The sequence below is a fragment of the Haemaphysalis longicornis genome, unplaced genomic scaffold (genome assembly GCF_048455015.1).
Source record: "Haemaphysalis longicornis isolate Haplotype H1 unplaced genomic scaffold, Haemaphysalis longicornis Haplotype H1 scaffold_7, whole genome shotgun sequence".
NCBI classification, from domain to species: domain Eukaryota; kingdom Metazoa; phylum Arthropoda; class Arachnida; order Ixodida; family Ixodidae; genus Haemaphysalis; species Haemaphysalis longicornis.
In genome coordinates, this window is record NW_027526422.1 from 3,078,374 (window position 1) to 3,102,735 (window position 24,362).

General features: G+C 51.2%; 1 protein-coding gene and 1 long non-coding RNA gene across 2 annotated transcripts in view; one reads left to right on the forward strand and one right to left on the reverse strand.

The window, feature by feature from the left end:
- Positions 1 to 24,362, reverse strand: part of LOC144146162 (uncharacterized) — a 162,261-nt gene that overhangs the window by 103,986 nt on the left and 33,913 nt on the right. The gene's annotated exons all lie outside the window — the stretch shown is intronic.
- The window catches only part of LOC144146159 (uncharacterized), a 73,201-nt gene that overhangs the window by 42,368 nt on the left and 6,471 nt on the right, over positions 1 to 24,362 (forward strand). The window contains exon 3 of the mRNA XM_077678126.1: positions 9,930 to 10,072. Coding sequence (XP_077534252.1) covers positions 9,930 to 10,072 — 143 coding nt within the window. The remainder of the gene's footprint in view (positions 1 to 9,929; positions 10,073 to 24,362) is intronic.

Here is a 24,362-nt window from a genome sequence, read left to right on the forward strand (position 1 = left end):
AAGCACAGGGGAAACGACCCAAGGTTCGTTCGATCGGATCGAGCCGGGTCGATCGAGTCGATCCGGATCGAGCTCAATCCGCATCGGGCGCATGCTACACGGCAGTTTCAATCGCGATCGAGCTCGATCCCGCTCGAACTCAATCCTGGTTTCTCAAGCGCGATCGAGGCTTCCAAGCGCGATCGAACGAAAGCGGCGATACTCTCGTCCCCGCTCACTAATGACACAGGAGGTGAAAACTTCAACTAACACCACAAACTGTGTCAAATAACTTAGCCAAAATAAGCGTGAGGTAACATTTACATAGTTACGTATACCTACGACCGCGAGAAGTTACCAGACGCCGGCCGCAAGTACAATGTTAGAGCCATCTAGCGTACACGAGTGCAACCGGTGCAACATTTCGATCGCCATTGAAACGGGCCGTGTAGCAGCGGCAGTGCTTCGAGCGCGCTCGAAAACTCGGTCGCGATTCACTTCAATCGCGATGGAAAGTGCCCGTGTGACAGAGGTATTAGTTATTAGGCCCGCCAAATATCCTTGCGGGATTCCGCAATTTCTCAGCAGCCCTGTTTGCAGCAGGTTCGCACCGGCTGCGCAGTCATGGCTTGGAGCTTCATGGAGAGCGTTCTGTGAACCCGACAGTCTTCATCTATGAATTTTAAGGCAGCAGCTAAAGTTCCGTATTTTACCGTCATGTATCTGGTCTCAGAAGACAATTCTTCTTTTTAATTCCTACCAAGCTTTTTTTATTTCTGTGTAGCCCTTTAAAGGTGGTGATTAGAGGCTCAGAAACTCATCGGTGCTTGTCGAGAGCGCTGCGGAAAGCGAGTAGAGAAGGGAGCAAAGGCAAATCTCCCAAGTAGGCCAGCTCGCGCTGCAATCGACACAAACCGTTCGAATTGTAAGGAAGACCATCGCCAACACCATGCTCGTTTAAACAATGTAGGAGGGTGGACAGCACTGGTCAGTCGCAATACGTGGGTATGTGACACAGAAGCCACACATGGAAGAGGCACCAACTCGTGGATGTCACATCGCCATCGCTGGGACGAAGAAGAAGTCTCGTCTCGTTGGCTCTCCGTCTCGACTTGCTGGTCAGCGCGACTTGGTGCTTCGGTGCTACCGCTGCTGCTGGTGCGGCTGAAGAATAAAGCCTGAGAACCCTCTTATAGTTTTGGTGGAGGTGCAACGATCTTTGTTCTCTTACGCTGGAGCTCCGCAACCGGACACTCGACCCTCCCAGCATGTCTCGCAACGATGACCGGCCTGCCCCAACACCCATCGTCTGCGCGGGTGCAATTCGTGAGCGGGACCCTCCCTCATTCAACGGCACCGACGAGAAAGACGCGGAGGGCTGGCTTGCTACTTTTGAAAGAGTGAGTACCCATAACCACTGGGACGACCGCCTCAAGCTGAATAATGTCGAATTTTCCTTGACTGGGCTCGCAGAGCAATGGTTCTGGAACAACGCGGCACGTCTTAAAACGTGGCCTGAGTTTAAAGACGACTTCATAAAATCATTCGGTCGCCCCGCTGCTCGAAAACTCCTCTCAGAGCAGCGTTTGCGTGAGCGGGCACAGAAAAGGGGTGAAAACTTCACTTCTTACATTGAGGATGTTGTCGCCCTGTGCCGTAAGATTGACAGTGCCATGCCCGAACCAGAACGGATAAAACACATTCTGAAAGGCATAGACGACGATGCCTTCCATATGCTGTTGGCGAAAAACCCCCAAACTGTGGCCGAGGTCGTTACTATTTGTCAGAGTTACGACGAGTTGCGGAAGCAAAGGGCTCTCACTCGGCGACCCCTCGCAGAAAATCAGTTTGTCTCCAGCTTGGCCGCTGATGACGGCGACGGTACCTTCTTTCAACGGATCCAGCAGTTTGTGCGAGAGGAAGTGGCTCGGCAGTTGTCCATCATCAACTATGTGCCCGAGCAAAAATCTTCTCTCAGCCCTGAACTCAGGACCGTTATCCAGCAGCAAGTCGCTGACTCCCTCCCAGCTGCACTGCCGTCAAGCCCCGTTGTTGCCCCTGTGCCCTATGCCGCCACCATACCCCAAGCTCCAGCGACTTCAACCCTGCCTTATGCAGACTCTATGCACCCCGTGACGATGGCCGCTCCAATACACTTTGCCGACTCTATCCCCCAACGACCTTACGCTGAAGTCGCTGCCAGGTACATGCCTCGGAGCCCCGTCGTTTTCCCCACCACCCGGCCTTTACGTCCGCCGGTGTTGTCTGGTCCCTCGCTCACCAACCCATGGAGGACGCTGGACAATCGCCCAATTTGCTTTGCCTGTAGGGCTCCTGGACACGTGGCACGCTATTGCCGCCGCGCCACGGTGACAGGACGCAACCCTGCCGCAGCTTCTTCCTACGCCCATTCCCCACTCATGCAGGAGTATTCGCCGATGACGTCTATGCCGCCCGATAGTCGTGACTTCGGAAGCCGTCGGTCTTCATCTCCGCGACGCCGCTCACTATCTCCCATGCGTCGTCGTCCTGTTCCAACGGAAGCGGAAAACTAGGCGCCGCAGTTCCGGAGGCAAGAACTGCGCCGTCGTCGATCTGCCCAAGGCCTCCTCCCTCTCCCGCAAACGTCATTCGTATTACCATAGATGGCGCTGAAGTCTTAGCCCTTGTCGATACTGGAGCCGCCGTTTCTGTCATGGACGCCAAACTTTGCCGCCGCTTGAAGAAGGTTAGGACGCCGCATCTCGGATTCTCATTACGGACTGCCACGGCTCATCCCATTGATCCAACTGGCGTGTGCACTGCCCGTGTCGTTATTCTGGACGTCATGTATGCTATTCAGTTCGTTGTCCTGCCTTCCTGTTCCCACGATGTCATACTGGGGTGGGACTTCCTTTCTGAACATAGAGCTGTCATCGACTGTGGCCGTGCCGAAGTAGAGCTCTTCCCGTTCATGGATCATACCACCGGTGAACCGCCCGCTCCTTCTGCCATCAAACTCGTCCTCACGGAAGAAGTTAGCATTCCTCCTCATTCTGCCGTGCTAGCTTCTTTATCCTGCCCACTTCTGTCCAATGCGACAGTACTCTTTACGCCTTCTGACCTGTTTCAGCAGCGACGTTGTCTTCGGCTTCCTTTCTCCCTGCTTCCCATTCGTAACTGCCAAACTACACTTCTCCTTTCCAACTACGGGTCGTGTCCGTGCACCTTGCAACGCGGAGAGTGCGTCGGCCATGTCGAGACCGTTCATTCTGTTGTCGCTGTGGCTGTGCCCGACGATTCAACCCCGCTTGAAATCAGTGGGCTGTGTGCTCCTTCAGGAGCAAAATCCTCCCCGTCTGCAGACGTCTTCCTTCGCGCCATTGATGCCGACCTTTCACCGTCCCAACGAGACCAGCTTCTCGCTCTGCTGAACCGATTTCGGACGTCTTTTGACTCTGTCCAGACTGGTCTGGGACGTACCACCACAGTCGAACACACCATCGATACCGGTGGTCACGCACCCTTACGGCAACGTCCCTACCGTGTCTCCCCCACTGAACGCCGCGTACTCGATGAACAAGTCGAGGACATGCTCCAACGCGGTGTGATTCGACCCTCCACCAGTCCATGGGCATCGCCGGTAGTACTTGTCAAGAAGAAGGACGGCTCTATTCGGTTTTGCGTCGATTACCGCCGGCTCAACAAGATAACTTGCAAAGACGTATATCCGTTGCCGCGAATTGACGACGCCCTTGACTGTCTACAAGGCGCAGAGTTCTTTTCCTCCATTGATTTACGCTCGGGTTATTGGCAGGTTCCCATGGCAGAGGCTGATCGTGCAAAAACGGCCTTTATTACTCCTGACGGCCTGTACGAGTTTAACGTTATGCCGTTTGGCCTCTGCAATGCGCCTGCAACCTTCGAGCGGATGATGGATAATATTCTCCGTGGACTCAAATGGCAGACGTGCCTTTGTTACCTCGATGATATTGTGATCTTCTCTCCCGATTTTTCGACGCATCTGATTCGACTTGAGCAGATTTTGACGTGCTTGACGACCGCAGGCCTTCAGCTCAACCTGAAGAAGTGCCGTTTTGCCGCCCGAGAGCTTACTATCCTTGGCCACGTTGTCTCTAAAGCTGGTGTCCTGCCTGATCCTGCCAAGTTACGTGCTGTGGCGGAATTTCCCAAGCCGACAACTGTGAAGGCCCTCCGCAGCTTCATTGGGCTGTGTTCATACTTTCGCCGATTCGTTCGCAACTTCGCATCTCTCATCGCGCCTTTGACAAAGCTCCTCAGCAAAGAAGGCGGCATCTGTGAGTGGTCCACGGCCTGCGACGACGCATTTACTAAACTGCGCCATCTCCTCACATCTCCGCCAATCCTGCGCCATTTCGATCCTGAGGCCCCTACCGAAATTCACACGGACGCGAGCGGAGTTGGTTTGGGGGCAGTTCTCGCTCAGCGCAAGGCAGGATATGACGAGTATGTCGTTGCTTATGCAAGTCGCACGCTAACAAAGGCCGAGACAAATTATTCTGTGACCGAGAGAGAATGCCTGGCCGTTATTTGGGCACTTGCGAAGTTCCGCCCGTACCTCTACGGGCGCCCTGTCCATGTTGTCACAGATCACCACGCGCTTTGTTGGTTGTCCTCGCTCAAAGATCCTTCTGGGCGGCTAGCGCGCTGGGCTTTGCGGTTACAGGAGTATGACATTCGCGTCACGTATCGCTCAGGCCGGCGGCACAATGATGCTGATGCCCTTTCGCGCTCCCCGCTGCCTCATGACAGCGACCGGGTCTCGAGCTCCGACTGCTACGTGTCGCCATTGGAGATCCACTCTATGTCGTCCGAGCAAAAGAAAGACCCTTGGATTTCCTCCATGTTGGACTTTCTGTCTGGCTCATCAACGAACGCTGCATCTCGGACACTACGCCGGCAAGCGTCGCACTTTGCCCTTCGCGACGGACTGCTTTTCCGTCGCAACTACCAACCCGAAGGCCGCAAGTGGCTCTTAGTAATTCCGCGCCACCTACGCTCTGAAATGTGTGCCTATTTTCACGAAGAGCCACATTGCGCCCATGCTGGTGTCCCCAAAACATACCAGCGTTTGCGCTTGCGGTACTACTGGCGAGGCATGTACCGCTTCGTTCGTCAATACGTCCGTTCGTGTGTTCGATGCCAACGCCGAAAATATCCTCCCCGCCAAGGAACTTGGCCTTTGCAGCCCTTACCGTGTCCAGCAAGACCATTCGACCGTGTAGGAATCGACCTTTATGGACCTCTTCCTTGCACTGCAGATGGCAACCGATGGGTCGTTGTTGCTGTCGACTACTTGACCCGGTACGCCGAGACTGCCGCCCTGCCTGCTGCTACCGCACGCGAAGTAGCCTCCTTCCTACTTCGGCACTTCATTTTACGGCATGGGGCGCCGCGTGAACTCCTCAGTGATCGAGGAAGGGTTTTTCTGTCTGAAGTTATAGAGGCCCTTCTTAAATCCTGCCGCACGATCCATCGCACCACCACGGCGTATCACCCTCAGACCAATGGACTGACCGAACGTTTCAACCGCACTCTGAGTGACATGCTTGCTATGTACGTCGCGGCGGACCATTCCGACTGGGACGCAGTACTACCATTCGTGACCTACGCATACAACACCGCCACGCAGGCCACGACCGGCTTCTCTCCGTTTTTTCTTTTGTATGGCCGTGAGCCTTCATGCACACTGGACACCATACTTCACTATCGGCCCGATGAGTCAGAGTGCACACCCATCTCCGACGTTGCCAAGCAGGCCGAAGAGTGTCGTCAGTTGGCCCGATCGTTAACTACGGAAGATCAGCAGCGTCAGAAGTCGCACCACGACGAAACGACTCCCGCTCCTACCTACTCACCAGGGTCGCTTGTCTGGCTGTGGGTTCCAGTGTCTACGCCAGGCTTGAGCAGTAAACTGCTTTCGCGCTACCAGGGTCCCTACCGCATCGTCAAGCGGACGTCTCCAGTAAATTATGTGGTTGAGCCTCTCACTCCGTCGCCCGATCAGCGTTGCCGCGGCAAAGATATAGTCCATGTTCAGCGCCTCAAGCCTTACATTGACCCCGTCGTAGTTTCATCTCCCTGAGTCGCCAGGATGGCTCTTTCGTTCCCGGGGGCAATTGTAAGGAAGACCATCGCCAACACCATGCTCGTTTAAACAATGTAGGAGGGTGGACAGCACTGGTCAGTCGCAATACGTGGGTATGTGACACAGAAGCCACACATGGAAGAGGCACCAACTCGTGGATGTCACATCGCCATCGCGGGGACGAAGAAGAAGTCTCGTCTCGTTGGCTCTCCGTCTCGACTTGCTGGTCAGCGCGACTTGGTGCTTCGGTGCTACCGCTGCTGCTGGTGCGGCTGAAGAATAAAGCCTGAGAACCCTCTTATAGAATTAATATTTGCGACTGCATTAACCACACCGATAACTGTCCAATGCCGAGCGCCGTGATGGAATCTTCGCGATTTCTTTAGTCCAGCCGTGCTTTAAGTGGGACAGAAAATGTAGGAAGCAGGCGTCTTCTCTCAGCGCAGAACCGTTAAAGTCAGAAACCGAAGCCATAATTTCGCGGGCAAAACACCTGGGCCACGGATCTTCCGAAATAATTTTCCCCGGGTCATGGCTGTGCTTTGGAATATCTTGGGCTGAGAAAGTAGGCGAAAGCAAAGAAGTCGTGGCTGCCAATTCCGGCTCTGCGACAAAGGAAGAGCACGCAAAGTAATAAAAGATTCCGCAGATGTCACCGATTTTTTTTTTTTTTGCCCCACTTCGCCGTGTCTTTAGTCTGGAAAGGAAGCAAAAGCGATGTCCCTGTGCAATTTGCAGAAAGTGGTTTTACTCGACGCAGCGGTTTCGCTGCAGGGTGTGCGGTGTCGGGCTTCGGTCGTTTCTTTTTTTTTTTTTTTTTTTTTCCTGCGCCGCGTACGGTGCAGCGGACCGTTGAATACGTAATTATTCCACAGTTCCCGTCATGTCACCGGATAACTGTTCCTTCCGCAGGAACAACCACGCCGTGTCATGCCCCGCACACCTGGCGCCCTTGTTTAAACGACCTTTGTGCGGCCGAGAAACTATAAACTGAGGCGTCGGGGGGAGGGAAAGGGGGGCGGGTAAACTCCTGAACCTTTTTTCGCTCTGCCTGAGCGACATCCGGCTTCTCTTTTTCAAACTCCCAGCACGTCTCTTGCAGCTGCTTTTAGATCCCCGTGCTCCACCCCAACCGCCCCCCCCCCCCCCCCCCTCTCTCTCTCTCTCTCATCGCAATGGTAAGCCGGAAGCAGCAGCACATTGTCTCCCTTCTGCGTGCAGCTCTCTCAAGCTACCCGTGTACGTGTACTTAACGGGAGCGGGTTGAGTTGAGAGGCGGGTTCAGCTTAGCTCGACCCGTCCGCGTTTATATGAACACCTACGGATGAGTTAGGGGTGAGCGGTGATCGCAGCGACGCTTTGCGCCGAGGCGAGTTGCGAGCGCGTCTGCAAGTACCAGTACCGGTTTTCGCTCCTCCAAGCCGGCGCTGTCACCGCAGTGGTTGTTAAATGTTAAGGCGGTTGTCGCTCGGCTGCCACGACGCCTATCTCAGCTGCCGTCTTGATATTTTTCCTCAGTTCTCCCCATATTTTTTACGCTACTTACCTTCAACAATATAAACAAGTTATACAGCGGCGTTGTCTCTGAAAAAGATGTAAGAACTGTAAAAAATGTCTAAATATGGCCCAAGAACGCCACATTGCTTCCCTGCAACGCACATCTTGAGACACATTAGCAGCTGTGAACGCGCCGCATCAAGGAAATTCAGTTCTTTTAAGTGCGAATGCACTTCTTAAGCGAGCCTGAAGCGTCCGCCGCCGTCCGCATAGCAACAACTGCGGGTGCGCGCGCTCCTCGTCTTCCTTGGCAACGGGGGGAGATGGGCGCGCGCTGCCTGGCCGCTGACATGGCACATACCCACGTGGGGGATTGGCCAAGAATCGGGTGTGAGAAGGGCTAATGCACCCGCTTAAAGGAGTACTGACACGAAATTGATCCGCTCTAGCAATCAAGTACAACGACAACACAAATAGGTGTCTGTGAATAAATGCATCTTTCTTTCTTTGTAGTTGTGTGTGTGTGTGTGTGTGATCTCTTTCGCGAACATTACCGAACCGCGCAAATTCAACTCGTGCATTCGCAACTTTCACATTCTTCCCCTCGGAGAAATGCGGGGAATTTTTTCTCCCAACTGGATATCTTTTACCCCGCTCCACATACTATAACATTAAAGTTTATTGGCCACAAATGGGTAAGGGAGCAAGGGGAGGGGGGGGGGGTACCTTCTGCGTTGTTCTTGAAGTGGTCATCATGTGTGGCAATGGTGTGGTGAATTGATCGCTCATAATTTTCTACAGTGCAATCGGGGATGGCCGAGCGTCCTGTCTAGGATGTTGGGCGTGAAATGACCCACAACTCCTCCAAAAGCCGAACAGAGAACAAAACAGGCCCCCAAAAGGACGTAGAAAATGCCAATAAAAATAGAGAAACCAACCCTAGACTACGCCTTCCATCTTTCAAAATTAAATAACTGGCACAAGTAAAGGCACCTAATTCCTGTAATGGCGTATATTTACACCATTGGCGGAAAAAAGGAGAAGAAAATTTAGAAACAATAAAATAACCCAATGCACTTGGATTCTCATAGTCAAATCTGGCTGTAAGAACTTCACAATGTGTACAAGCTGTGTAAGAATGCTACGCATTAGTAAACAATTCTTTGAATTTCCACAGATATTTTTTTCTAACGGCGAGGGGACCAGAAATTCTTGCAAAGCGCTTGTGTACAAGTGTTTGCAATTTCTGGCGCACAAGTGTATTTCCTGCAATGCACAGATTAAAACATAGCCGGCCGTCATTATGACACCCATCAAGCTGTCGTACGACGCGCAGTGTGAGATTTCCAACGCGTCCTGATTTGCTCCCCTATCCACTGCAGGCCCAGTTCTTTGATAGATCTCTCTGGGTCTATGAATATGTGCTGATTTTTCCGCCGTTTGCTGTCGAGTACATTGTTCGACTTTTGTTTTGGTGACAAAAGCTATCAATGTAAGGACTTCTTGAACTGCCCTCAGGGCACGTGGATCCCCGCCATCTTGAGTAGCGCCGTACCGTCCGGCAGAGCAATGTCGGTGCACAGCGGGGACAGCGGCAGGCGGGAGAGGTCACATGGGCGGACGGCCCGTCAGCTCGGCCGGACCGCTTATACACACCCTGCCTCCGGGTCGACTAAACTGGCCACGACGGCTCTCCGGCCAAACCCGGCCGCTTATACGGGAGGGGGGTTGAGTCCAAAAAGCCTGTTTATCTCGACTCAACTCCCCCTCGTCGGATCAGTGTAAGCGGGGCTCCAGTCAGGCTACCTGTTCACTTGCGGAGACTATTCCCTGTCCTCTTCCTTGCACCCTACCCCCGCCCACCATCGTAATGCGCCTATCACAGAACAGGGTAGGTGTTTGATGCGATTCTACTGCGAAAGATTAGATGGATCGGTACGTCGAAACTCCCACTCCCCTGGCAAACAAACGGCGTTCAACACGGCCGGCCGCGCGGACAACAAAGGGATGAAGGAATACGTTTGAAAAGAAAATTGGACAGATCTGGTTCTGGATAGGAGGATGAGGGATGCCTTTAATGATGAACCAAACACGGCGCCTTCGGAATTCCGAGCCCGCGTGGGTTCGGGTACCACGAGGGAGCCTGTTTCTCCCTATTTTCTTTCTACCCTTTACACATTTCCAAAAATTACCTGTTTCAAGAAGAATAACTGACAAAAGCCACCTGTCGCCCTTTGGCGTTCGTGGATGGTTAAAGGTGGCCGCTGAGCGTACATGGGGCGCCCACATGGTGGCCGCTCGCGTGCACGTGCACACGCTCCCTCCGTACTCTGCCCCGCTGCAGGAAGCTGAAGCGCGTGGTGGACTGCGTGGACGAGCACACGGCGCAGTGCTTCGACGCCACGCTGAAGCTGCTCTTCAACCAGGTGGTGGCCGGGGCCAAGGAGACCATCGCCGAGGTCTGCCTGCCGGGGGACACGCAGGACGGTAAGCTTGCCCTCTCTCTCTCTCTCTCTCTCTCGTGGATCGCTCTGACAACGCCAGTACCTCCGCGGTCGGTGAAGGCTTTCTGCGTCCGCCAAGAAATGAAGAAGCAAAGAGTATCCGCAGCGAAGGGCTGAATTGTTTTGCAGTAGTTGTCAGCCTGCTCGATGCGCCGTTCAAGATGATGGTTTCGCGCCCTCACTTCTCCTTGTTTCCGTCCCAGGTCAATTCATTGCTCTCCTCTTTGTACACCGCTAAATGGTGCTCCGCCGGTTGTCTCTTCACCGTAGTATACCTACACGTCTGCACACCTTCGACCCCATTTTGCTCCCTAATCCAAGAAACTAGTTTTAAATGCGGAGCATTTCTTAGGCTCGCGATGTCACTCGTCGATGTTGTCGGCGCCGTCCACACCCACACACTCACTGCACATGCGCGTCGCGTCGAGGCGCAGGTGCGCGTCTCTCCCCCCGTACCCTCCTCGCTCTCCACAACAGGTGCGGCGCTGCGGGAGGAGCGCGTGTACCCCGTGCGCTCCGTCGCTTTCAACAACAGCTGCGGCGGTGCGGGGGGAGCGCGTCTGTGCGCGCATGCGTCGTAGCTACCCGTGCGCTGCTCGCGCTCAACAGTAACGGCGGCAGGGCGTGTATACGTGATAACGGCGTGGTGGGTGCGTGGAATGTTCGCGCGCTTGTGTACGGAAGTGTGCGCATGCGCGTCTCTCCCCCGTACTCCTCGCCCTCGAACGCGGGCGGTGTGTATATAAGCGGCGGAGCGCGCGTTCGGAATTCAGTCAAGGGCGTCTTTGCTTGGTTTTCGCTTGACTTGACGCTTTTCTTGACGGCACCAAGCAATAAAGACAGACTTTAACTTTACACTCCTTGCCTTCGCTTCTCCTTCATTCAATAAATAAGAATAATAAAGACGAAATAACAATTAAGCATTCCCAAACCATACCCAATTACGCAACATTCACGCGATACCCCCACCACTCTGCGACGCATTTACTCGAGTTCCCCACGTGGGAAGATGCGGGTGGGTTTTTTTTTTCTCTCTCTCTAGGGGTTTGAGCTATTATTATTCTTTTCAGAGCTCGTTGGGCCGACCGTAGTTTTATTTCAAGGTATAGGTCCCCAGTTTGGGCCCCATACGTCGTAACCGCGATAACGCCCTGTAGCCTATACTGCTCATCACTGCGGAGCGTTTGCCGTATGCTGTTCAGGCCATAGTAATTCTACGCCTGATTTCCCTTTTATGCTTTCTATCGACACGCCCGAATTCCCCACGGTAGTTATGTTCACCCACCTATTGCCTGGGCACAAAACGTCGCTTTCTGCATGCCTATTTAACTTCTATTTCGCCTTACTCATCTTATAGTGTATCTTTTAGCCTATGGCAAGGCTTTGTGAATATACATTTCCTGGAGCATTCTCTCAGGTCTCCCGAGCCCCAAGTTCGCCTGATTGTACACGCGAAGGTGGCGGGGAGATACTACGAGAACCTAAATAAGGGCTTCGCACACACAGCGATTGAATGTCACCAAAGTTTGCTTTCGTTCTTTCCTCCAATCACTGAAAAAGAAACGGTGCCATCAGCAAATCTGAAATGGCTGAAATATTCTCCACTGACTCGTATTCCCCGCTCCTTTAATCCTCAACACTCCCCCTAGGCACGGTGTGAGCAATTTCGGTGAGGTAGTGCACTCCCTTGCCTGAGGCGCTTCCTCATAGGAAGCTTCCATCTCCTCTGTCCTGTGAACCTTCATTTTGCCCGTACATCTCTTGCATTCGTCCTCCAAGAACCCGTTGTACGTCGCCTTTGACCCCGGTTCTCCCAATGCTTCCACTCCTGCAGAAGTTTTCAAAGACCTTTTTGTCATCTACAAATGTCCGTAAAGAGGTTTATCATACTCCGCCGATTCACTCTTTCTACATGAGGCCTACAGAGACCGGGTTCACCTACCTGACCCGCTCGTATGCCGCTCGTATACCGAACCGGAGCTGTTAGGAAAGCCTCCCAGTAGAGCACTGCACGGGCCTGATTTTAAGGCCCGAACCCGGCCCGAGTCCACTTTGTGAAGCCCGAGCCCGACCCGGGCCCGTAACACCGAGCCCTGGCCCGGCCCGGGCCCGGGAATTCATAAGTGCGCCTAGCCCGGGCCCGGCCCGGGCCCGTCGTCTCAAGCCCAGGCCCGGCCCGGGCCCATAGTCTAAATCCAAGGCCCGGCCCGGGCCCGTAGTCTCAGGCCCACGCCCAGCCCGGGCACGGTCTTTTTTTTTTTTTTGAGCCTAGGGAGGGCCCGCATATGTGTGACAAGGCCTGGTCTTAGACGTTGAAGAAAATTTGTTTATTATATTTGGTCGAGTGTCTTCGTGGCGGGAAATCAGACGGAGCATGTAGTCTGTACAAGCACGCCCTGAATTGTAACGCAAAAAATAAAAGTTTAAAAGTACACGTAGTTTAGCTCACACCGTCTGCAGTTCACGCCACATGGGCGTAATAATAGCTCGTATTCTTACACGAGAGACGCCATCAACTTTGTTGACCAGACTCTTGGCAACTTCATGGGGCTGTTTCGGTCACAAGTTGGTATTAATGAAATTTCTTGCTCTCCATTTCAATCCACGAGTATGTGCGTGCGTTGAAATATTTTCCCTGGAGTGGTTGTTAAGCGGCGGCGCTTCTCTAGCACGCGAGTTTGATTTCCAGCCACGGCAGCCGCATTTAGATTCATTCGACATCTAAAACACCCGTACATAGACATAGGTGCACAGCTCCAAAGTGGCATAATTAATTCCTTCCCCGCTAGAGCATTCCTTGTAACCGTATCTTTGATATGTTATACACCAAAATATAAAATCTTGATGCAGTACATGAAATGTCATCAAGTTACAGTATAGTGACTATCAGCCCTAGCAAAACACGTTTTAAAAACAATGTGTACAACTAACATCAAGAAGCGCGTAAAAGTATACTCAGAAGATTCATTTTTATGCTCTTTTCTACACTTCACGTCGGAACTATTAACGGCCGGGCCTATGAATTCAAGCCCGAGCCCGACCCGGGCCCGTGGCGTCGAGCCCGAGCCCGGCCCGGGCCCGCGGCACTGAGCCCGAGCCCAGCTCGGGCCCGCGGCACTGAACCCGGGCCCGGCCCGGGCCCGCCGATAATCGACTTCGGGCGGCCCGGCCCGGCCCGCGGGCCGGGTCGGGCCCGGGCTTTCGGGCTGGCCCGGGCCCGTGCAGTGCTCTACCTCCCAGCTCCGCGTAGACCCACCCAAACTGGGCTCGTCATAGAAGTAAGAGAGCACGCTCACGCAAAATATATGTGCGCCGAACGAGGGTGGTTAAACATGCCTCCGGTCAGTTTGCTAGAGAGAAGAAGATCACCCAAAGGGAAAGGGATCAGGACGACGGCAGGGAGAGAACACTGTCTTCGGTGCTACGCCCTTCCCGCTGCCCTGCCCTCTCCACACTTTGTCCTCCTTCCCGCTTTCCACGTTCTGCTTCATATTTTCGTGTTCGCGTTTCATTGGACGCCGATAGTAGCTATATAAGCGCTCATGAATAAGCCACTAGACGGCTGCTGTTCCCGACGCCAGCGTGTCAGACTGACATTCTTATCAGCTGATTTGCGGCTGATACAAGACTGAGCAGGTTGTTGAAAAATTTCGGTTAAGGTGATTATTACATTCTGTATAAATTACACTGGCACTATTAGCTGTGTCACTAGCAACAGGAGGCGCTGAACAAAGATCCGTGTCATCCGAGCATTGAAGCCCGCAATCGAAGCCCGCATTTTCTCCAACTTTCGTCCGAATCGGCGAAGTGCATCAATGCATGTGTGCGTGCGCTCCTCGGGGAAGAAAACTCGTCTCCGTGCAGCGCGGGTCATTCGGCCGCCAAAGTCCACGCCGCCCCCTCTTGAGCCGGGAACTTCCGAGGCCCGAAACGCCAGCCGCAGCCGTCCCCTGCGAGGCGAGTCCGGGCCAAGACTCCGCAAGGACGCGCGCGTGGGCGGAGTCGGCTTCCCCTCCCACTTGGCTCACCAGGAGTGAGGCCAAAGCTCTCCCTGATTCGCACTACGTATGCTAATTGCCTCACGGGCTGATGAGCTTTGCAAATGACACGTCCGCGGAACCTGCTTCGGTCCACACTGCGGGCAGCTCCATTTCTCAGCCTAGGGTAGCTGCTCATTTCCGGTTTTCTGCCAACTGAGAACGCAGTCATAGACTTGAAAGGTACATTTTTTTTTAATTCGTGTTAACTAGTTAACGAAATGGGCCAGAAGGCGCGTGCGAAATTGCAGACATTCTATAAGACAGAACGGCGTGACGCTCTCCTGTACAGTCCCAAACGTTTTGCAGAGAACAACGTTTGGTAGTTGTTGCTTGTTAGCTATAGCGGCAGTCGAAGCTCCAGTAAACGTCAATTCGACGGCACATCTTGCTGTCGAGGGACGATGTCGTGCAGTCGTGCACTGCTCGTCTTCCGCAGTGTTGGTCGAAAATCTGTCGTCCCTTTGACACTAAATGTGGCCGCCGGATCAATAACAAAAAAAAAAATACAGAAAGAAAACCCAGTAGAGCTAGTACGAGGATTCGCTGAGGCTAATTAACGCATGGGTCACCGAAAGTGCAGTGTTTACAATATACGCTCAAGCGAAAAAGTTGAAAAGGTAAAAAAACAAACAGTTCAAAACTGAAAAAAGTTCAAAAAGCAAGCTCTACTGAAGGTTTCCGGGAGTCGTGATCACGACAGTTCACTACTTTTTATGACTTCTCGGAGCCACTATGTATTGCAGTTTGGTGTTACTTCATTAAATAATAAAACAGATTTTCAGCACTACCGCTACAGTCAACCACTGTCTGCGTAGACACCATAGGGCACACTTAACTAAGGCTTAGTGCATGTAACACAGCATGGATCGATGGCACGAGCAGCCGCATTACGAGGGCTGCATTGTGGCCTCTAGCATACAAGAGAAAATGCACTAGGGCTGAAATCTGGTGAGGTATAATACAAATCTGTAAGGTGTCGTTTCCAGCCTTTATAAATAAACCGCGTCGAGCAACACCGCAGGAAAGCTTCTTCCCCTAGCACGGCCAACTCGTGCTCGAAGCTCCCGAACGCGCCATTGCAGGGAGTAGGTACATTGTGCGTTGTGGCAGAGCCTGTGAGGCTCCTGCCCTATATCGCGTTGGCGCCACAATACGAATGCCCCTACATGATCATTGTATGATGCCCGCACGCGCAACTTTAAAGGAAACATTTTACTAAGCAGAGACTAAAGTGGTGCGGCGACCGGACATCGGCGACCGGACACGTAGACCCATGCGTCATTAAAATAACACATCATAATACGTCATTTACAGGCGCCACACGGGAAGATCTTGCCCCGCTAGTACTACATAGCATGATGACGACGACAGTGACTACGATGATGATGACGCTGCTGCTACTGATGATGATGGGCGATGATGAGAGGTCGGACAGCAAGACAATCAACCAACCACGTAATGCTGGACAAGCAGCCTAAGGATGTTTCAGGTTAAAACACCACCCTGGGTGATTGCTAAGTACACTCTATTCCTAAATAAAAAAAAACATCTCCAATTTTAACGTTCCTACGCGAAGCGCACTGTGCATTCAGCATGGCTACTCTCGACCCTGCTTAAAAAGCTCGCGCTGGGTGCCTTTCTTTTGATGCCGCGTTTGCTTGTTTCTTGTTGGCGGCTTCTTTGCAGTTTGCGGTAATGAGGGAATTCCAAGTTCGTCTTTATCAGCGCTGCTAATGAGCTGCGGCAGTTGACAGGACAGCTCATTAGTGCCGCCCTCCGGACTATAGCGCTCCCTCCTCCTTTCTCTGCCGCAAAGACGGTAATGGAATTGAACGCAAAGTGTCACAGACTTCAGGAGGGCCGCAAGTTTTAATCGACGTCATTTCTCCCCTGTTTCCTTTAATAACTTTCCAAAAGCTAGCTTCAACAAATTAGCAAAAGGGAAAACGGCTCCGGGGTAGGGGAGAGGGCTGTGAGCTTTCGCTCCCAACGGCGCCTTCTGGATTCGCTGAACGGGGGTGCCAAGTGGGGGCTGTTTCAAGCTGTCACTGCGAACATTGGCGTTTCCAATTCAAATGAGCTAGGAAAAAGCAACCTTATCTAATAGCGCGTATACGTGGCACAGCTTATTGCAAGAAAACAGGCTGCCATAACGTTTCAAACCAGTGCCAATAAACGTAACTCAATGTTAGGAAAACAAATTGGTGTCTAAAGACGACAATAGGTATTGGAAAAGTTATGTATGTTTGTAAGCCATACAACATTCTGGAGAAATGTACACGGGGCCAATTATTTATCAGCACCGCGTGAGCGTCGACTGTTCGACGCCCGGCGAGAGTTGCCGCATGCGCACTAAGCACAGGCCGAGGCGGCAGTCGTGTGAATTAGGCTGTTCCTAGAGCAGAGCACCGTTTACGATTTTTGCCTTCGCTCATCACACGGCTTGTCAATCCGGCGCTAACGGCGCGAAGAGGGCGAGGGAAAAGTTCTGAAAGAACGCCCACCCAAACTACAGAGATATCAGGTAAAAAATACGGGGTGGACGAACCTTACGGTCAGGTGCGAAAATCCGCAAAAAAGTGGCCGCACCACCAACAAAAACTGCGAAGACATCAAGTAAGAAATATGCCATGGGCGATTCGGGTCAAGTGCGGAAGTGGCAGCATCTACACATGAATAGATGATTCGCGTTTATTTCGTTCACTCATTGCCGCTAAAGGCATTGAACGACGCATCGCTGTCAGAATCAAACATGAGCTGCAGCGCTTCGTCCACCATGCTCTCCCGTTCTTCAAATAACCTCATTGGTTCCGTGCTCGCAGAGTTCAGAACCATCAAGGCTTGTCGAGATGCCGCATCCCATAAACGATGACAAGACGGTATCTCCCCGCTCTTCTGCTCTTCCGATCTACTACCTCTTCCTCCTTCCTATTCGTCTCATCTACTATTCCCTCCTTCCTCCTCTTTCCAATAAAGCCGGACAGGTTGTGTCTCTTTCGTTCAAGATCGAGACATCGGTGTTGTTCGCGACCGCAGGATGTTTTCGCGCAGGGAGCTTCCCGGACTTTCGAAGGCGTCGCGAAGCTAGCCGGATTATGGGTCTAGGACATTTCGGGGCAGGACGTTTCGTTGCGGAGACCGAAATGTCCGCGCCGACGTCCTGCACCGAAACGTCCTGCACCAACGCCCCGTGTGGACATTTCGGTGTCCCACCCCCACAGAGCTCTATGCTTCATTAACTCTTTTCATTACTCTAAGTTGCTCCTCGTGAGTTCTTAATTATTTGGCCCCTTCGTTTATCCACACTCCCAAGTATTTATATTCCTTGACCCTGGGTAATTGTCAATGCTAAATTGACACTGTGTCAGTGCTAGTATCATTAAAAACCGTTATTCCCGATTTTTGAGTGCTAAAATTTAAACCGAGGTCTGTGGCTTCCTGACCACTAATATTTATGAGCTGTTGCAAATCGCTCTCGTTATCAGATAAATGAAAAATGTCGTCTGCGTATGAGTGCCACGTAAAGCATGAACAGTATTGGGCTCAAAGGGCATCCCTGTTTCAGTCCTCGAACGGTGTTTACCTGCTGTGCGCATTTCTGTCCTTCCCATGTCAGGTGCACTCTATTATATTTATATATTGCTATAAGGAACTGTATTACCTGGTCATCTAAGCCCTGGATTTTGAGCACCCTCCACAGCAGTTCTCTGTTTACGTTGGAATATGCCGCTTTAATGTCCAAGAGCGTAATCCATAATGGTCTCTTCTGGGCTTTCGCAATTTCAATGCACTGTGTTAACAACGAACAAATTATCATTCAAGCGTCTGTCTTGTCTAAATCCATCCTGCAGTTCTCCAAGGATTTCATTTTCTTCCATCCATGCTTGAATTTCAGATCTTATCGCCTGCAGTACGAATGTATACACCACTGACTTTACTGCGAGTGGTCTGTATGAATCAATACTGGCTTTGTCGCCTCTGCCGTTGCATATTAAATTCACCCCACTTTCTAATCAGTCCTCTGGTATTTGTTTGGTTTCTATCACCTTATCTATTGCCATCATAAATGATGCCTTACTTTTTGGTCCAAGTAGGTTTATCAGTTGCATTGGTATTCCGTCCGGGCCCACTGCTGTCTGGGGAAAAATCTTTTTCTATGCTTTTTTCCAATCAAAGTTGTGGAAATTTATTACTCTTTCCGCAGTCTTCTGGGCCGCTGATGTTATCAGTGCAGCAAATATTTTTCTAAACTTCTCATTAATCACTCGACGAATATACGCCAACGCCTGCTCTCCTTCGACAAGTTTCCCCTCTTTATCAATCAAGAATTTTTGATAAAGATCGTTTTTTGAGCTTAGTCATTTTACATGGTTCAAAGCTTCTTGTGTGCGCTTTTGTCCTCCTTCTGTATTTCTTCCATTCATTGTTCGCTTTTTTTGCGTGATCTTTGCTTGCACCATTTTCTGCCCTTCTAGTTTTTCCCCTGGTAGGTATCCCATTTTTCCTTCACTATTTCCGGTTCTATATCAGTTTTTTTTTTTTTTTTGCCTCGCTGTGTTCTGTCAACGCCTTTTTCTACTGGTCAATAGCCTCTTTTATTTCCTTATTCCACCAGCTTCTCGGCTTTCTTTTCCCTTTCCATCGGTTTCGTTGCTTTGCTTCATTCATCTTACCGTTTATGAACACAATCACTTTGTCGTAATCCCAATTTTCGTCTGGATATTTATTTATTTCATCTTCCATTCTTTCAGCGATGGTCTTTAACTGCTCATTGTTCAAATTAGTTCCTCCGATTGTACCTATTTTTAAATTTGTCGGGGTTGCGCCTCCAAAGTGCAAGGTAAGCCTCTTGGGGTCGCTGCCTAAGCTGTCTGTTCCATTTTCATCTATCCTCATTTCCCGCAACCTTTGGTATGCTGTCTCGGATACTAAACTATACTCTATGCTGGACTGTCTGTTACCGCTTTCCCGCGTTATTTGTCCGTCACTTGCTTTCCGTGTTTACTATTACAAGCCGGTTTTCCTGACATAGATCTATCACTAGAGAACCGTTGTGGTCTGTGTATCCATCCAAACCTTCTATATGGGCATTCATATCTCCAACTATGATTATTTCGCCCGAATCTTTGAACTCCTTTATATCTCTTCTCAAACAGTTTACCATTTCCTCATTTTCCTCCCTAGCACTACTTCCGGTCCACAGATACACCACACCTAACCATGTATTTTTCCCCTCTATGGTGCCTCTAACCCATAGATGCTCTTTACAGCTTCCATGCACTCTCTGCCAGTCGGTTCCTTGTTTTATGAGCATGCCAACAACTCCCCCTTTCTTCATTCCTGTGGTCCTGTTGCAACCTTACCAGACATAATTGTCTATGATAGGTGGGACTTCTAGGTTCCGGAGGTGAGTCTCGGCTAAAGCGTACACGTCTATTCCTTCCCGTTCAACTTGCTTTTGAATTTCTACCCACTGTAATGAACAAACCAGTCATCTTAGATGCAAAGCATCTCTTATTCGACCCTCCGTCGTCCGTCGGCGTCCGGCGTCCGCGCCTCTCCTCCTCTCCACGCCAGCTGTGATAATGCCGCTCTCCTCCACGCCGCTCGGCTCGTCTCGTGCCCGCTCAGGAAGACACCGGCAACACTGTCGCCTCAGGGGACGAATTCTCTAAAACGGCGGGTCGTCGCTTTGAAACGACGGGGTGGCGCCATGCAAATGCATGTGTTATGGGGTTGGGGCGTCGCTTTGGGCTGTTTCGGGACGGCACTGAGCCGCAGAAAAGCAGTGTGGCAAGGGCGCGAAGCTACAAGCGAAACGACGGGGGGCAGTGGGCGTCACTTTGCGCCCTTGCCCCACTGTTTTCTGCGGCTCAGTGCCGTCCCGAAACAGCCCAAAGCGACGGCCCCAACCACAGAACACATGCATTTGCATGGCGCTACCCCATCGTTTCAAAGCGACGCCCCGTCGTTTTAGAGAATTCGGCCCCAGGAGCCCTAACCAGCTGTGATAACGCCGCTCTCCTCCTCGACGCTCGCCTCGTCTCGTGCCGGCTCAGGAAGACAACACTGTCGCTCCAGGAACCCTTAAAGGGGAAGCGTGCTTGTCTTCGGCCCAGGAAGACACCGGCGACACTGTCGCTCCAGGAGCCATCTCAGGGTCGGGGCCCTCCCTTGTTGCTGCGCCGTCCACACCCCCACTGCGCATGCGCGTCTCTCCTTCATTATCCTCTCCTCCAGCTGTATAAAAGCAGGTGCGCCCGCTGCGCGGCGTTCAGTCTGCTCCGAGACACCGCCTGCGCCGGTTCTGCTCCAGTGTGGAACCTACACGGAACCCCATGCTTTGCATCACCACATAGTTCCCTTCGGGGAGATGGTGTAATTTTTTTATTTGCTATTTTTCTCTTGAGTTCGATCATGTGACCCAGCAGCTTACTAGGAGGTGCGTGGACAAATACCATGCATTGGGTTCTCTTTGTCATGGGGAGACTTGTACTGCCCTCTTATGTTGCGGTTACGCCAAACAAATAATTTTTATCTTATTGCCAAACATAAAAGTAAACTAAGGTATGTTATTTGTATGCTCCCTGATCGCTGACTTGGAAACAGTCGAAACTATTAATTCTTTCGGTAGAAAACACTCTTTAAACCGGCCGTCATGCGAAACTGCGCCTGCTGCAAATTCGCGGACATTTCGCGGCGCCGAAAGTAGGGGCAATTTTTTGCCCTATTTTGCTTGTATTTTTCGACAAAAACAGCCGCCATTTTCAAGCTGTTACGTAACATTACGTCCCTTTTACGCAGGCTGAAGTTGCCGATGTGTGACGTAATCGTTCGCGCCAACTGTTTAAATTACGTCACGCCTTCTCAGCAAATCACAGAGAGGACGTGTATTACAAGCAGTATTCTTGTTGAATAGCAAAGACAGGCTTACGTTGTCATGTCCGGTGCATTTAGTCTAGTTTTTCATGGCCGGCCAAGTATTATGCGCTTTCAGTAAAGAAAAATAAGGCAAACTTTAGAACTAGTGACCGTAAACGTCGTGAAACGTCAAAATGGCGGCAGCACACACAACCGCTTTGTCAACCGGAAGCGCGTGACAAAATTGAAAGCTAATCAGAAAAGACTTCCGGAAAATTGCTGGCAGACATGGCGAATTGCCGGCAATTTGTGCAGTCGAGAATTGGCGGTGAGCGCGACCACGGGCGGCGCTGCGGAGCGCGCCTCCGTGACGTCGGCTTAGGGATTCTCGCATTTGTCGTCTGCTTCACTCGGGCTCGCTCTCTATGCTGTTTCTTTGCGCGCGGTTGAGATTTTGTGCTTGTCCGCAGCAGATCTCGCGAATGCGCAACTTTTTTTACGTAACAAAACATTTAAAACAGCGTAAACTAGCTCAAGGCGTGATTTTAAGTTTAGTTTTTGATACCGCTCCGGAAAAAAACATTGCCGGCGTCGCCCATGCATTGCTCCGAAGCTGGTCCTGTGCGGAGCGCGAAGAGTCGGAGCTAGGCGTCAGCCTCTGTGTTCAGCAGTCTTTCGAACAAAGGTAACAGCCGCAGGCTGACAACCGACAACAGCGAAAATGGAAGACCAAAACAAATTCCAGGCCCTCGGGGCTGTCGCCTTTGGCAGAAGGCATTACGAGTCCAGCTAATCGTATGTAAGGTAAAACAGATTTGGCAATCTTGCCTAACACTCGAAACTATTGTATCAAGTCACTTTACGTTGTCACGGCATGAAAGTGTGCCGACATGCACTATGGGGCGCAAATTATGTAGGTTGATTTCCAAATAACCTGCTGTGTGTATAGGCGCGTGCTGGTTTTATACCAGGCTTCTAACCAGTATGCAGGCTTATTGAGCAAAACGAGTAACCCGTAAGGCAAACATACAGTAAGGCTATGTTTGTTCAGATTTGGAGGGATATTTCGGTATATTTACCACAGCCATATCATCCCAATATTCAGATAGGCGTTATAGTAAAACTGCACTCAAGAGATGGAGGACCGGGAGGAGGAGAAAACTTAAATAGTAAAATCGAGCTGGTTAGTGGGCAGGCTCCTCAGTCCAAGACGAGAGAGTAAGATTCATTCTTCAATACACCGAACGTCATCCCGAGTAGGCCAGGATTTGTTCTTTGCGACTAAATGGGTTGGAAAACAATAAAGAGCTGTCTGGACATATTCATTGGTTTCGAATTGTGTTATACTGAAAATTGGCATGTATACTATTTATTGCGTTAGTAAGCAAGTATATCAAGTTTTCAACACCGTAATCATGTCATAACTTTTCGGGTTAAGATCGAGTTCGTTACGATATCGATGGTTCGATAGAAATTAGGTGCACAAAAGCCGCCTTCGAGTACTGTGGACAACGTTATCTGCGCCGTAACACAGATCTTATTGCATTGAATATTCACAGGAACTTTGTGAGCCTCGCAAACATCCCCAAACCTCCTAGGACGTTTAGGACGGTGCAGGAAAATGAATGCATTGGGCACAGAAAAAAAAAAAAACGTCCATCTAACAACAACGAAAGAACAACACCCGTTTTATTTCCTGCTGTGCGACCCGCTGCTTCATGCGTGGTATTAGACTGTTGAGTCTTCATAAGAGCATCTCAGAAATAGTTAAGGGAAGCATACACATTTTGAATACTTATCGAGGAGCTCTGAGCGCTGAAACTCGCAAATACGCTAGATAGGACGAGGGCGAGTTACACGCGATTGTCTGAGCGATGCTCTCTGAAAGTCGTTCTCTCGCTCCTCGTGTGTTGTAAAATTGTGCGGGACAAAGCTTGAAATTATTCAGAGCCGTCAGAATCTGATTGAAAACACGCTTTTTAAAGCACCAAAGCATCAAAGCGGGCGATTTCTAGCAAAGGCACTGCTGCCAGTCAGAACCGGACGACCGCGGCGCGGGTGTAGCAGCGGGGCGAGTGTAGCAGACGACAGCGGAGCGGGTCCCTAAGCTGACGTCAGATCCAGGGGGCGCCACTCAAACATCTCACCGCCAATAGGCCCCTGGTCCACTCTGCCACGGCCGGTTTGGACGCGGCCGAGCTCGCGCGGGAGTCTCAAGCGACACCCGCTCCACCGCTGCGCGCCGATGTATTGCGGAAAAGCCTGCCGCATGCCTAAGGAGACTGAAAAATCCTGCGCGGGAGAGTTCGATATATCCATTGTGAGCAAAATCGCGTTCAATATAAACAGCTTTAAATGCATAGAATTTTTATCAGAATTATGCAATGGTTCTATATAGGCAATAATTCGATATATCCGTGATCGATATAAGCGGGCTTTACTTAGCGCCGGACAAACACGGGGCGATACCTTGCAGACGGTCAGGCAGGCACGCTCCGCATTCATAAAAAAAACATATCGTCACGCAAGACACCCGTCAAAACTGAAAGAAAGCGTCAGTTCCAGCCGTTTCTCGCGTCGTCTGCTGCTAGACGCCGGCACTCAGCTTCTTACAGGGAATTCCCTAGGAGGCGACGCGCGAGGGCACAACAAGCCTACTGGCTGCAACAACACCTATCCCTAAATGTCCCTTACTTTTGTCCCAACTCACAGAGGTTCCAGGAGCCAATCAAAACGTGGAATATTTTCTTCCTTTTAGCCGCATGCCGACGCCTACGCGGTCGCAATCATCAACAGTCCCAATAGTCCCCCTGTTACCACCCTCACCCTTCGCACTTCTTCTCCGCGACTGCGGAAGAGGCGGCTATTGCTCTAGCATTAGCACTACAGCCTTCCCCTGCGATCATAATCTCCGATTCGAAGACGGCCATTCGAAATTTCGCCCGGGGCTGCATTTCTCCCCTGGCACTCGAAATCCTTCTTCAAAATCCCCCTACGAGGCGTACTCTGGGGAGGGGGGGTGAGAGATCGCTCACCGGCCATATGGGACTTCGATGTACGCACTCACCTCGGCAGTCACCCTATTTGCAATTTCGCTTGTATAAAAGGAACAGAACTCCCGGAAAGGTACCTTAAGTAAGGGATTATACCGAAGTTTTTTTAATTAATTAAGCTTGTTGGTATGGCCCCCAATCTTCTTGGTTTTCATAAGGGTGGTCCGGCATCTTTTAAGCCGGTTTAGACATGGGGCGCGGTATATCCACCCGTTTAATTAACGTTTTCAATCACCCGAAACTTTGGGGCTTGTGCCTATATTGGAGCGTAATATCGCTGCAAAGGGGCCTCTGGTCCAGTTTGACCGTATCACTTGAA